Source organism: Hordeum vulgare, chromosome 2H, assembly GCF_904849725.1.
Source record: "Hordeum vulgare subsp. vulgare chromosome 2H, MorexV3_pseudomolecules_assembly, whole genome shotgun sequence".
In the NCBI taxonomy this organism is placed as follows: Eukaryota; Viridiplantae; Streptophyta; class Magnoliopsida; order Poales; family Poaceae; genus Hordeum; species Hordeum vulgare.
The window spans coordinates 649,691,824-649,707,421 of NC_058519.1; the positions used below are offsets into that span (position 1 = coordinate 649,691,824).

At 43.0% G+C, this 15,598-nt stretch overlaps 1 protein-coding gene across 1 annotated transcript; it reads left to right on the forward strand.

Annotated features, from left to right (window-relative positions):
• The first annotated feature begins 2,422 nt into the window (after positions 1–2,422).
• Positions 2,423–3,301, forward strand: LOC123431217 (barwin-like). Its single transcript, XM_045115044.1, has one exon. The coding sequence runs from the start codon at positions 2,612–2,614 to the stop codon at positions 3,110–3,112; it is 501 nt and encodes a 166-aa protein (XP_044970979.1). The 5' UTR covers positions 2,423–2,611; the 3' UTR covers positions 3,113–3,301.
• The last annotated feature ends 12,297 nt before the right edge of the window (positions 3,302–15,598 follow it).

Here is a 15,598-nt window from a genome sequence, read left to right on the forward strand (position 1 = left end):
GTTAAATGTGTATAAAGAAAATGTTTCTCATGTATAAGCAAATTATACAATGTGTGTGACGGAATATGATCATGTATTTAGAAAATGTTAACCAAGCATTTCCAAAATTACTAAAAAAAGTGTTTGAAAATTGGTAGTAATATCTGGAAAGTGGTAAATGTGTATAGAAAAAATATTGACCATGTATAAAAAACAGTAATCTGGTATTGATTTTTTTAATCAAGCAGTTTTAAATGTGTACAGGAAAAAATCACCGTGTATTAAAAAAATGTTAAGAATGTATTTGATTTTTTTATGAAGCAATTGGAACATGTTGAAAATTTATATACAGCATGCACTAAAAATTTCATTTTTTTATAAAATTATGAACATGTATTAGAAAAATGTTCTTGACGCATACGAAAATTGCAGAATGAATAACAAAAGAATATGAAAACCAAAGATGAAACAAAGGTATAGAAGTAAAAGTTGAATGAAAAAGAAAACAAAAAGAAACAAGTGCAAAAAGAATGCAGAACAATGAAAACTGATAAATAAATAAAAAAACTATGGAAGCCAAGAAATAAACAAAAATCAAAGAAAGAAAAGAAGGACAGTGTGAAAGAAGGAAAAACTGATGAAAACCATGAAAGAAACAAAAAGAAACACAAAAACAAAGTATGGCAACGAAAATAAGAAAACCAATGAAACTTTGAGAAGAAATACGAAAACTAAAAAAAAGGAAACAAAGAATGAAAAATATATGAAAAGATATGGATGAACACATGAGCAAACGACCGACAAACCAACAAATGAGTAACATGGTATGGGGCCGGCACACACACGCGGCGTGCACGAAAGCTTCGGCGGGACGGATGCTATTCTCGCTATAAGTGAGACATATCATTCATGATTTGCATCCCCTAAATTTTTTTTACCGAACCATGCAAAAAGGCCGAAGCGTACTAACCGGGTTGATTCCACACGGTTATGCCGGTCAAGGCCCAAGCATACCAGTATATTTAGAAGGCCGATGCCAATGGAGAACATTCCCTCCCTTTTCTTCTCAATCTTAGGATATAACTGCCGCATGCTAACCTCTAAAACAAAGGGCATTTTTAGGTGTTCTAGCGTATTTAACTGTAGCCCAAAGAAGAATTAGATAAGTAAGCGAGATGCCATGGCGACATAGTGCAGTATACAATTACAATATACCATCACAAATAGGTTGCAAGTGAGAGCCATCCAAAACCACCCGAAATCATTGCAAGGAAGTGCTTGCAGGAATGAGGCAAATCACGTTCCCAATGAATCAATGATTTATCCCCATACCCCATCGGGTGAACAATGGGATGTTTGTTGTAAATAAGAAGAAACACAATATAGCCTAAAAGTTGTAAAAGTTGTTAGGGAAGTTGAATCTACCATACAAAATTAAGATCTTGTACTCATTGGTGCTTCAAAGGAGAATTTTGACCTGAGATATTCAGCTTCATATCGCATGGGTTTGGGGGATAAGAAATATCTTCTCCGTGATGTCGATAAATCCATTGATCATCTCTCTTCTCGTGCCCAATTGCACGTTTGTATTGAGTGTTGTTCAATGTCCACTGAATTCCCTTTATGTACCTGTTTTTATCACATTTATGTGATGATTGACTTTTTTTACTATTATTAAACACACTTCCCTTTGAATGGAAGTAAGAAGTATGTGAGTATAGCAGCCACTATTTGGGTAATCTAGAAAGCAAGAAACAATGCCTGATTTCACCTATGATTCCCTAATGACCTTGATCTCAATGCAACTGTTGACAAATTGCTTCCACATAGGTCATTCTACCATTGCAATTTCGAAGTAATATTTAACCGCCTATCTCTTGATATTAGTACATATTCTCTTTAATAAAACACATCTAATCGCTTAAAATCTATGTAAGTTTAGTCACAAAGATCCATGGGTGTGCTCTATTTAGATGTGGTTATGGAAATTCCATGGTTGTGACATGTGTATGTATAAGTAACGTAGCCCAGATGTTGTGGTATATTTTAGTAAAATTATGGAGATGTGACTCCAGCGTTTACATTTTACGGTTTATCTATGGACTTGTTCTAGACACTTTGTGTTGTTAATGTCTGAAATAAATTGACGACAACTCCTTTTCATGACAATAAATGGAGCTACCCTACCTAAAATTTCCAATTTCACGCTAAATTATTATATCTTTCTTCAAGAGTTCGCATACGTGGTCGCAATTGCAGCGGCACAAATTTGTGGAATGTGACATGCTGACATGATTACATAGGCAGCCACCCACAGCTGCAACATTTTTCCTATGTTCAGCTAGGTAGCAGGACACGTATGCTGCAGCTCTTAAAGGCATATCTACTTCCTTGTGAGCTGTTCATGCAATTGATTTATATATAGTTTGTGGAAATTTCATAGAAGCTGTGAAGAGAAGAAAAGTCTACCATCACCGTACCAATTATCCACGAGCATCTCATCTGATGCGCAGCGTTCCATTCCACCTCTATATAATAATGGTGGCGGCCAAGAGCGATTCCCATTGCAGTGTCAGCAGCTGCTAGCTACTCCTCTCTGGAACGATCATCCTCCTCTGCTACGTCGACGACGATGGCCGCACGCCTCGCGCTGGTGGCGGCGCTCCTGTGCGCCGGAGCCGCGGCCGCGGCGGCGCAGCAGGCGAGCAACGTCCGCGCGACCTACCACTTCTACCGCCCGGCTCAGAACAACTGGGATCTGGGCGCCCCCGCCGTGAGCGCCTACTGCTCCACCTGGGACGCCGGCAAGCCGTTGTCATGGCGGTCCAAGTACGGCTGGACGGCGTTCTGCGGCCCCGCCGGCCCACGCGGCCAGGCGTCGTGCGGGAGGTGCATCCGGGTGACCAACACGGGGACGGGGGCGCAGATCACGGCGAGGATCGTGGACCAGTGCGCCAACGGTGGGCTGGACCTCGACTGGGACACCGTGTTCGTCAAGATCGACACCGACGGCATGGGGTACCAGAGGGGCCACCTCATCGTCAACTACGAGTTCGTCAACTGCGGCGACAACCACGTCGAGTTCCATGGAAAGAACGAGACGCTACCAGCCAGCACTCATGCCGTTGAGTAATTCAAATCTATAATAGTAACACATGCATGATGATCAGATGCTGCATTGTTGCGCTGTACGCAACACATGTACGCATGCATGGCACGAAAGTGGAATAAATCAAACGGGAAGTGTAATAAATTTCATGTATGGATCTTATGATTGTAACGACGGCCGGGAAGTGGAATAAATTCCAGAAGTTGGCAGAAATCAAGTGCGTGAAGTAGCAGCTGAAACAATCCTAAAGTTTGGGAGTTGTATGAGCCTCAGGTCAGTCCGGCTGCCAGCTTGGTTGGCAGCGGCGTTCTTCAATAAAGACGGCGGGCCCTTTGGAGAGCGCATGTATCAATCCGTGTGGGTGTGGCAATGGCGATAGTGACGAGGCACCCGATCGACGTGACCTGCTGTTGACTGGGTCTTTGTGTACATTGTTTCACCGTGATGACTGATGATGAACGTGTACCTAAGTGCTGTTGGTGGCGCGTGTTGTTCTTTGCGTATTGGCTCGGGAGCTCGTTGCTGAAATAGGAGCCGTCTCGTTGCGTACTGGCTAACCATTGTTGCTGCACTGCGAGAGAGATCCAGATTATTTCAGTAGTCGACGGGATTGAGGAAGTTTTCACAGGCTTTTTCGTAATCGATACTCGATAGAGATGTCTACTCTTATTGAATACACATTATCAGAAAGACTGAAGTAAATTCAAAAAAATGAAAGCATCAATGTCAAGGTTAATTAAGGCTTGAAATCTGCTGGACTGAGAATGCCACTATCCTTTTAACCATCCAAACACAGGATTGGTTCACAACCTGATATGTTCTTTTAATATATACGAGCGATTAAAAGCATATATCAAGATCAAAGATAAGTACCAGTCATCTAAAAAAGAATAAGTAGTTATAGTGTGTTGGAAATATGAGCAATTTACCGAATGTTTTAAGAGAAATGTAACAGTGGATAAACCGTGATCATTGTAACAAAGACAAGAAAAGTCATGCAAACTTGAGGAAAGTAGGCCAAAATAACAGAGGCAAGACTAGGTAGGCAAATATCATCTGAACATGTGTGTTAGAACAGATACTAGACCAAAAAACTCTAGTAGGATCTCGAACAGAAAAGACACGAACACATACTGAGCATCGGCAGTAGCATTAGCGTTGGTGTTGGCGTTCACGTTGTTGTCGCCCATGTCATCGAAGAGGTTACAACGTCACGGAAGAAGTTGTCGTTGAGGAAGTAGTTGTCGACGTTCGTGGCGTCTGTGATGAAGAGGTCAGGAGTCGCGTGAAGCGCTCCTCAGACACCATATCACCCTTCTCCCGTACATGACTCAAAGAGGTGGGGTTTCGTAGGCCTACTATCTCAAACTACGGTGCACGCCGCAAGCTGGGATGGAAAAGAACCTAGCAGTAGCTCAGAGCTTTGAAACTGGATGGCGTGAGGAAGGTGTTGGTCTGGTGTGTCACTCTGGAGAGGAGCGACCTCTCATTTATAGGCACATGAGAAGGACATGAATAGGTTGCGACAGAAGACATAACGAAATGACGAGAGACGAAGCGAACAACCAGAAGACGAAGTGTTCGTATTCAATCCTCACTAAAGCAAAACATATTTAGCTCCTGCGCAACCTTTCACATCCGAGTCATGCGTGGCAAAAATTTAGACATCGGTCCGGCTCATTCCGACCACCCGCGATGCATCGTGACGAGGGGTGGTGTGGTGAGGCGGGCGGCGAAGGAGGAGCACGCGTATATGTCTCACTTGTTCTCATGCTCATACATGTAGGGGAAACAACCTTCCTTATATAGAGGTTCAACTCCCACTAAGTGAGCAGCATGGGACTAAACTATTGTTCCGCCTCTTGCTTTGCATGAATGGGGTGAGTGGGCCTCTTGGTTTTATTAGGAATTATGAAAATGCTATTCGGCTGGCCCATGTGTTTATATACTGGTATTGTGATGGAGACCCTTAAGTTGAACTTCCACCTAGAACTTCGTGTCACACTAGTAGGCAACTTGAATAGTGGACCAGGCCTTGAACTACAAGTTTTCTGTGAATCAAGTTTCACACAAAGCCTTGACCGATACTAGGCTATCGTGGAAATTTCACGCGAGTGGAGCTTGTGCGTCATACTCCGAGGCCTTCCATGAGTTTACTAGAGAGCACCTCACTCTCATGGATTGTGGCATTTAAGAATCAGAATCTTACACGTGTGTTCTTCAAAATATGTTCTGTAGGATAATATCTCCATTTAAATAAGCCACTTAGAACACATTAAGATATATATATCAAACCTGCCATGCAGATTAGGACAATATTGCATCTTCATGAAGTGGTATTATTAATAGTAAGGATACTCTCCTCTCAGTTGACCAACACCTTCTTTTCCACATCTAATTCACGGGACCTCCGATCAGATAGAGTCAGTTACCACTATGAACACCTCATATTGTGTGTCTCATACCCATATCCTTCGGTGCATTGTCTATCACATTGTGTGATTGACCCTTAGTAAAAGGATCTGTCATATTTTTAGACGTTTGAATATAAATGCAATAACTCCAGAGTTTTTCATTTTCCTGACAGATTTTAACCTTTTGTGAACATGTATTGATGACTTCATGTTATCCTTTGAGCTACTCACTTTCATGATCACAGTTTGATTGTCACAGTTTAGAAGGATACCCGATACAGGTTTCTCAACAACCAACAAGTCATTCAAGAGCTGACGAAGCCAATATGTTTCGATCGTTGCCCAAATTAGGATGGGTTCTGCTTCTATTGCTTTGAATTGCGCTTCTATTGTTGATCTCATTAAGATGGTTTGCTTGCAAGACTTACAAGAAATAGTGCCACCTCCATGAGTGAATACATATCCGCTCATGGCCTTTATCTCATCAGCTTCAGAGATCTAGTTTGAGTCACTATACCCTTCAAGTACCTTTGGGTACCCAGTGTAGTGAATTCCATAACTCGTAGTGCCCTACAAATAGTGCATAACTCTTTCTACAACTTTCCAATGATCATCTCCTGGTTTCGAGACAAACCGACTCAGTTTGCTAACAATAACAAAGATGCTAGCTCTCGTAGAGCTAGCTAAATACATAAGCGAGCCAATAATCTCAGAGTATTTCAATTGATCTCTAGCAATTCTTCTATTCTTTAGAAGCAACACGCTAGCATAATATGGTGTTGGAGAGGGCTTGCAGTTACTATAACCAAAGCGACTCAAGATCTTTTCCACATAGTGAGATTGAAGCAATGTAATCCCACCATCAGCATATCTCAATAGCTTGATGTTTGGAATAACATCAGCTACTACTAAATCCTTTATCGCATAACAACGAGACAGGAAATTCTTCACTTTCTTAATAACATTTAGATTTGTTCCGAAAAGCAATATGTCATCAACATACAAGCAAAGGATAACTCCCTCGCCCAACCATGGCGATAATACACACATTTGTCGGCTTCATTTACAACAAAGCCTACAGTTGTTGAAGTTCTTTCAAACTTCTCATGCCACTTCTTAGGTACTTTCTTAAGTCCATACAAAGACTTCAACAATTTTCACACCTTTCCTTCCTAACTGTCCACTATAAACCCATCTGGTTGTTCCATGTAAATTTCCTCGTCCGGCTCTCCATTTAGGAAAGCAGTCTTAACATCCATTTGATGAACGAGAAGATCATGTGAGGCAGCGAGTGAAAGTAGTACTCGAATAGTGGGCAGTCGAGCCACATGTGAGTTAGTAACAAAGAAGTCTTCACCTTCCTTTTAGGTATAACCCTTGGCCACGAGCCGTGCCTTGTACTTATCAGTAGTACCATCACACCTAAGCTTCTTCTTGAATACCCATTTGCACCCTATAGGTTTACATCCATAAGGACAGTCAGTGATCTCCCAAGTTTCATTTCCAAGATAGAATCCATCTCACTACAAACCGCTTCCTTTCGAGTAGTCAACATCTTCAGATGTATAGGTCTTGGAAATATAATTAGGAGTGTCATCTATGAGATACACAAAAAGTCATCACCAAAAGATGTTGCAGTCCTTTGTGTCTTGCTCCTTTCAGGAGTCTCATTATTTTCCTCCATATGATCTTCAAGATGTTGCATCAGAATGATAGGTTTAGAATTTGCAACTATATCCCAACTTAATGAACTACGCAACTCCTGATTTGATGAGCTACCCATATACTTCATGGTAAATATATCTTCAAAGAGAGTCGCACCATTCGACTCCATGATTGTACCGACATGCATGTATGATATCTCATATTTTACAATCAAGAATCTATAACCAATGCTTTGAAAAGCATAGCCAAGGAAAACACAATTGATATTTTTGGTCCAAGCTTGCGCTTCTCTAGAATTGGTATATTGACTTTCGTCAAGCAACCCCGAGTTCGTAGGTAAGAGAGTTTTAACTTTTTTCTTCTCCCATTCCTCGGGATGGAGTTATCTCTTTGTTCTTCGCGAGAACTTCATTTAGGGCATAACATGAAGTCAATATCGTCTCCTCCCACCATGCATTGGAAAGAAAAGATGTGTCTAACATGGCGTTAACCAAATCAGTTAGAGTACGATTCTTTCTTCCGCTTACCCCCATTTGATTGAGGTGAATAGGGATGCACCCTCTCATGGATTATACCCTGTTCCTCACAAAGATAATCAAATTCATTGGGAAAATACTCTCCACCACGATCGGACCTAAGCCTCTTGATTTTTTTGATCAAGTTGGTTTTCTATTTCAACTTTATAGTTCTCGAAAAAATTCAAAGCCTCATCTTTTGATTTCAAAAGATACACATGGCAGTAACTAGTGGAGTTATCAATTAATGTCATGAAATATATTTTTCCACCTTTTGTCAAAACACCATTCATTTCATAGAGATTTGAATGTATGAGTTATGGTGGGCAAGATTTCTTGTTTTTTTAGTTATATGAGACTTACAAGGTTGCTTAGCTTGCACACACACTTGACACTTAGATCCCTTGACAACTATGAAATTACAGATTAAGTTCAACTTGGCTAGCCGTGCCATGCAACTAAAATTAACATGACACGCACGTGAATGCCAGACATTTGATTCACTATTGTTGCAAACATGGTTAACAACTTTATTACAAACAACTCACAAGGATAGTCGGAACAAGTCTCCTGATTCATAAGCTTTACCAACAAAAGTTCAATACTTGGATAGTACAAATTTATTGGACTCAAATACAAGCGTGTAGCCATCTATACAAAATAGATCCGCTAACAATATTTTTAATAATGGAGGGGACATAATCCACGTTTTTTATTCCCACGATCTTCCCTGAAGTAAACCTCAGTTCGACAGTGCCAACACCACGAACATCAGCACTTGAATCATTTCCCGTCAGCACTAAAGTAGTCCCTACGTCCTAATAAGAAGAAAACAAGAAACTATCACCGCATACATGTACATTAACACCCATGTCAATCAACCAATTAGGGAAATGACATACTCAGAGAACAGTGGAAAGTATACCATATTGATACGTCTCCGACGTATCTATAATTTTTGATGGTTTCATGCTATTATCTCATCAAACTTTGGATGTTTTGTATGCCTTTTATATCTTTTTTGGGACTAACCTATTAACTCAGTGCCAAGTGTCAGTTCCTGTTTTTTTTTCCGTGTTTTTGACCCTTTTCAGAGGAGGATTTTAAACGGAGTCCAAACAGAATAAAACTTCCGAAAAGATTTTTCCGAAACAGAAGACGATCGGGAGACTTGAGAACCAAGGCAGAGGGTCAGCAGGGACCCTACAAGCCCCCTAGGCGCGGCCAGGGGGCGCGCCTAGCAGGCTTGTGGCCTCCGTGGGCCTCCCCTGCCCTAGCTCCTTCGCCTATAAATTCCCTAAAATCCCAGAAAAAAATCAAGAGATCAACGAAAATACTTTTCCGCCGTCGCAAGATTTTGTCTCCGCAAGATCCCACCTGGGGCACGTTCTGGTGCCCTGCCGGAGGGGAGATTCGGATACGGAGGGCTTCTTCATCAACACCATGACCTCTCCGATGATGCGTGAGTAGTTCACCACAGACCTACGGGTCCATAGCTAGTAGCTAGATGGCTTCTTCTGTCTCTTGGATCTTCAATACAAAGTTCTCCATGATCTTCATGGAGATCTATCCGATGTAATCTTCTTTGCGGTGTGTTTGTCGAGATCCGATGAATTGTGGATTTATGATCAGATTATCTATGAATCTTATTTGAGTTTCTTCTGATCTCTCTTATGCATGATTTCATATCCTTGTAATTCTCTTCGAGTTGTGGGTTTTGTTTGGCCAACTTCATTTATGATTCTTGCAATGGGAGAAGTGCTTGGCTTTGGGTTCATACCGTGCGGTGACCTCACCCAGTGGTAGAAGGGGTAGCGAGGCGCGCATCGTGATGTTTCCATCAAGGGTAAAAAGATGGGGTTTTCATCATTGGTTTGAGTTTATCCCTCTACATCATGTCATCTTGTTTAAAGCGTTACTTTGTTTGTCATGAACTCAATACACTAGATGCATGCTGGATAGCGATCGATATGTGGAGTAATAGTAGTAGGTGCAGAAAGTATCGGTCTACTTGTCTCGGACGTGATGCCTATATGTATGATCATTGCCTTAGATATCGTCATGACTTTGCGCGGTTCTATCAATTGCTCGACAGTAATTTGTTCACCCACCGTAATATTTGTTATTTTGAGAGAAGCCTCTAGTGAACACTATGGCCCCGGGGTCTACTTCACACCATATTTTCTGTTGGGGAACGTCGCATGGGAAACAAAAATTTTCCTACGCGCACGAAGACCTATCATGGTGATGTCCATCTACGAGAGGGGATGTGTGATCTACGTACCCTTGTAGACCGTACAGCAGAAGCGTTAGTGAACGCGGTTGATGTAGTGGAACGTGCTCACGTCCCTCGATCCGCCCCGCGAACCGTCCCGCGATCAGTCCCACGATCTAGTGCCGAACAGACGGCACCTCCGCGTTCAGCACACGTACAGCTCGACGATGATCTTGGCCTTCTTGATCCAGCAAGAGAGATGGAGAGGTAGAAGAGTTCTCCGGCAGCGTGACTGCGCTCCGGAGGTTGGTGGTGATCTTATCTCAGCAGGGCTCCGCCCGAGCTCCGCAGAAACGCGATCTAGAGGTAAAACCGTGGAGATATGTGGTCGGACTGCCGTGACAAAAGTTGTCAAATCAGCCCTAAAACCTCCGTATATATAGGGGAGGAGGGGGAGCCTTGCCTTGGGGTCCAAGGACTCCCAAGGGGGTCGGCCGAGCCTAAGGGGGGAAGCCTCCCCTTCCAAACCGAGTCCAACTAGGTTTGGAAGGAGGAGTCCTTCCCCCTTTTCCCACCTCCTCTTTTTTTTTCTCTTTGATTTTCTTCCTATGGCGCATAGGGCCTTCTTGGGCTGTCCCAGCAGCCCACTAAGGGCTGGTGCGCCACCCCCAAGGCCTATGGGCTTCCCCGGGGTGGGTTGCCCCCCCCCCGGTGAACTCCCGGAACCCATTCGTCATTCCCGGTAACTCTGAAAACCTTCCGGTAATCAAATGAGGTCATCCTATATATTAATCTTCGTTTCCGGACCATTCCGGAAACCCTCGTGACGTCCGTGATCTCATCCGGGACTCCGAACAACATTAGGTAACCAACCATATAACTCAAATACGCATAAAACAACGTCGAACCTTAAGTGTGCAGACCCTGCAGGTTCGAGAACTATGTAGACATGACCCGAGAGACTCCTCGGTCAATATCCAATAGCGGGACCTGGATGCCCATATTGGATCCTACATATTCTATGAAGATCTTATCGTTTGAACCTCAGTGCCAAGGATTCATATAATCCCGTATGTCATTCCCTTTGTCCTTCGGTATGTTACTTGCCCGAGATTCGATCGTCAGTATCCGCATACCTATTTCAATCTCGTTTACCGGCAAGTCTCTTTACTCGTTCCGTAATACAAGATCCCGCAACTTACACTAAGTCACATTGCTTGCAAGGCTTGTGTGTGATGTTGTATTACCGAGTGGGCCCCGAGATACCTCTCCGTCACACGGAGTGACAAATCCCAGTCTCGATCCATACTAACTCAACGAACACCTTCGGAGATACCTGTAGAGCATCTTTATAGTCACCCAGTTACGTTGCGATGTTTGATACACAGAAAGTATTCCTCCGGTGTCAGTGAGTTATATGATCTCATGGTCATAGGAACAAATACTTGACACGCAGAAAACAGTAGCAACAAAATGACACGATCAACATGCTACGTCTATTAGTTTGGGTCTAGTCCATCACGTGATTCTCCTAATGACGTGATCCAGTTATCAAGCAACAACACCTTGTTTATAATCTGAAGACACTGACTATCTTTGATCAACTGGCTAGCCAACTAGAGGCTTGCTAGGGACAGTGTTTTGTCTATGTATCCACACATGTATATAAGTATTCATTCAATACAATTATAGCATGGATAATAAACGATTATCTTGATACAGGAATTATAATAATAACTATATTATTATTGCCTCTAGGGCATAATTCCAACAGTCTCCCACTTGCACTAGAGTCAATAATCTAGCCCTCACATCATCATGCAAATTACATTGTAATAAATCTAACACCCATACAGTTCTGGTGTTGATCATGCTTTGCCCGTGGAAGAGGTTTAGTCAGCGGGTCTGCTACATTTAGATCCGTGTGCACTTTGCATATATTTGCGTCCTCCCCTTCGACGTAGTCGCGGATGAGGTTGAAGCGTCGTTTGATGTGTATGGACTTCTTGTGAAACCGTGGTTCCTTTGCTAGGGCAATAGCACCCATATTGTCACAGAACAAGGTTATTGGATTCAGTGCGCTTGGCACCACTCCAAGATCCGTCATGAACTGCTTCATCCAGACACCCTCCTTAGCCGCCTCTGAGGCAGCCATGTACTCCGCTTCACATGTAGAATCTGCTACGACGCTTTGCTTGGAACTGCACCAGCTTACCGCACCCCCATTAAGAATAAATACGTATCCGGTCTGCGACTTAGAGTCGTCCGGATCTGTGTCAAAGCTTGCATCGACGTAACCCTTTACGGCGAGCTCTTCGTCACCTCCATACACGAGAAACATCTCCTTAGTCCTTTTCAGGTACTTTAGGATATTCTTGACCGCCGTCCAGTGATCCACTCCTGGATTACTCTGGAACCTGCCTGCCATACTTATGGCCAAGCTAACGTCCGGTCTAGTGCACAGCATTGCATACATGATAGAACCTATGGCTGAAGCATAGGGGATGGTGCTCATATGCTCTCTATCCTCATCAGTTGCTGGGCACTGAGTCTTACTCAATCTCGTACCTTGTAAAACTGGCAAGAACCCTTTCTTGGACTGTTCCATTTTGAACCTCTTCAAAACTTTATCAAGGTATGTGCTTTGTGAAAGTCCTATCAGGCGTTTCGATCTATCCCTGTAGATCTTAATGCCTAGAATGTAAGCAGCTTCTCCTAGGTCCTTCATAGAGAAACTTTTATTCAAGTAATCCTTTATGCTCTCCAAAAACTCTACGTTGTTTCCAATCAGCAATATGTCATCCACATATAATATTAGAAACGCCACAGAGCTCCCACTCACTTTCTTGTAAATACAAGATTCTCCAACCACTTGTATAAACCCAAATGCTTTGATCACCTCATCAAAGCGTTTGTTCCAACTCCGAGATGCTTGCACCAGTCCATAAATGGATCGCTGGAGCTTGCACACCTTGTTAGCATTCTTAGGATCGACAAAACCTTCGGGTTGCATCATATACAACTCTTCCTTAAGGAAACCGTTAAGGAACGCCGTTTTGACATCCATCTGCCAGATTTCATAATCGAAAAATGCAGCTATTGCTAACATGATTCTGACGGACTTAAGCATCGCTACGGGTGAGAATGTCTCATCGTAGTCAACTCCTTGAACTTGTGAAAAACCCTTTGCCACAAGTCGAGCTTTATAAACGGTCACATTGCCGTCAGCATCCGTCTTCCTCTTAAAGATCCATTTGTTCTGAATAGCCTTGCGGCCCTCAGGTAGTACTTCCAAAGTCCACACTTTGTTCTCATACATGGATCCTATCTCGGACTTCATTGCTTCTAGCCATTTGTTGGAATCTGGGCCCACCATTGCTTCTTCATAATTTGCAGGTTTATTGTTGTCTAACAACATGATTGACATGACGGGATTACCGTACCACTCTGGAGCAGCACGTGGTCTCGTCGACCTGCGTGGTTCGACAGAAACTTGAACCGGAGTTTCATGATCATCATCATCAACTTCCTCCTCAACTGGCGTTGCAACGACAGAGGTTTCCCCTTGCCCTGCGCCACCATCCAGAGGGATGAGAGGTTCGACAACCTCATCAAGTTCTATCTTCCTCCCACTCAATTCTCTCGAGAGAAACTCCTTCTCGAGAAAAGCTCCGTTTTTAGCAACAAACACTTTGCCCTCGGATTTGAGATAGAAGGTGTACCCAACTGTCTCTTTTGGGTAACCTATGAAGATGCACTTTTCCGCTTTGGGTTCCATCTTTTCAGGCTGAAGCTTTTTGACATAAGCATCACATCCCCAAACTTTAAGAAACGACAACTTTAGCCTTTTGCCATACCACAGTTCGTATGGTGTCGTCTCAACGGATTTTGATGGCGCCCTATTTAAAGTGAATGCAGCTGTTTCTAATGCATAACCCCAAAACGATAACGGCAAATCGGTAAGAGACATCATAGATCGCACCATCTCTAATAAAGTACGATTACGACGTTCGGACACACCATTACGCTGTTGTGTTCCAGGCGGTGTCAACTGTGAAACAATTCCACATTGTCTTAAGTGAGCACCAAACTCAAAACTCAGATATTCACCCCCACGTTCAGACCGTAGGAACTTGATCTTCTTGTTACGATGATTTTCAACTTCACTCTGAAATTGCTTGAACTTTTCAAATGTTTCAGACTTGTGCTTCATTAAGTAGACATAACCATATCTACTCAAATCGTCAGTGAAGGTGAGAAAATAACGATATCCACCGCGTGCCTCTATGCTCATCAGACCACACACATCGGTATGTATGATTTCCAACAAGTCACTTGCACGCTCCATTGTTCCGGAGAACGGAGTTTTAGTCATCTTGCCCATGAGGCATGGTTAGCACGTGTCAAGTGAATCAAAGTCAAGTGACTCCAAAAGTCCATCGGCATGGAGTTTCTTCATGCGCTTTACACCAATATGACCTAAGCGGCAGTGCCACAAAAATATGGCGCTATCATTGTTAACTCTAACTCTTTTGGTCTCAATGTTATGTATGTGTGTATCGCTATCAAGATTCAATATGAACAATCTTCTCACATTGGGTGCATGACCATAAAAGATGTTACTCATGGAAATAGAACAACCATTATTCTCTGACTTAAAAGAGTAACCGTCTCGCAATAAACAAGATCCAGATATAATGTTCATGCTCAACGCAGGCACTAAATAACAATGATTCAAGTTCATAACTAATCCTGATGGTAACCGAAGTGAAACTGTGCCGACGGCGATTGCATCAACCTTGGAACCATTTCCTACGCGCATCGTCACTTTATCTTTCGCCAGCCTTCGTCTATTCCGCAGTTCCTGTTTCGAGTTGCAAATATGAGCAACAGAACCGGTATCGAATACCCACGCATTGCTACGAGAGCCGGTTAAGTACACATCAATAACATGTATATCAAATATACCTGATTTTCTTTGGCCGCCTTCTTATCAGCGAGATACTTGGGGCAATTGCGCTTCCAGTGACCCATACCCTTGCAATAGTAACACTCTGTTTCAGGCTTAGGTCCAGCTTTGGGTTTCTTCGTCGGATTGGCAACAGGCTTACCTCTCTTCTTTGAATTACCCTTCTTGCCTTTGCCGTTTCTCTTGAAACTAGTGGTCTTATTCACCATCAACACTTGATGCTCTTTACGGAGTTCAGACTCTGCGACTTTCAGCATCACAAACAACTCGCCGGGAGACTTGTTCATCCCTTGCATGTTGTAGTTCAACACAAAGCCTTTATAGCTTGGCGCAGTGATTGAAGGATTCTGTCAGTGATAGCTTCTTGCGGGAGTTAAATCCCCAGCTCAGCTAGACGGTTTGAGTACCTAGACATTTTGAGCACATGTTCACTGACAGGCGAGTTCTCCTCCATCTTGCAAGCATAGAATTTATCGGAGGTCTCATACCTCTCGATCCGGGCGTTCTTCTGAAAGATAAACTTCAACTCCTGGAACATCTCAAATGCTCCATGACGCTCAAAGTGACGTTGAAGTCCCGGTTCTAAGCCATACAAGACTGCACATTGAACTACTGAGTAGTCCTCCTTACGTGCTAACCAAGCGTTCTTAACATCCTGATCAGCCGTAGCGGGTGGTTCATCTCCTAGCGCAGCATTAAGGACATAATCCTTCTTCCCAACTTGTAAGATTA

Bases quoted from the DNA above. Each gene is read 5' to 3' on its own strand.
- LOC123431217 (XM_045115044.1), top strand. From the start codon at position 2,612: ATGGCCGCACGCCTCGCGCTGGTGGCGGCGCTCCTGTGCGCCGGAGCC.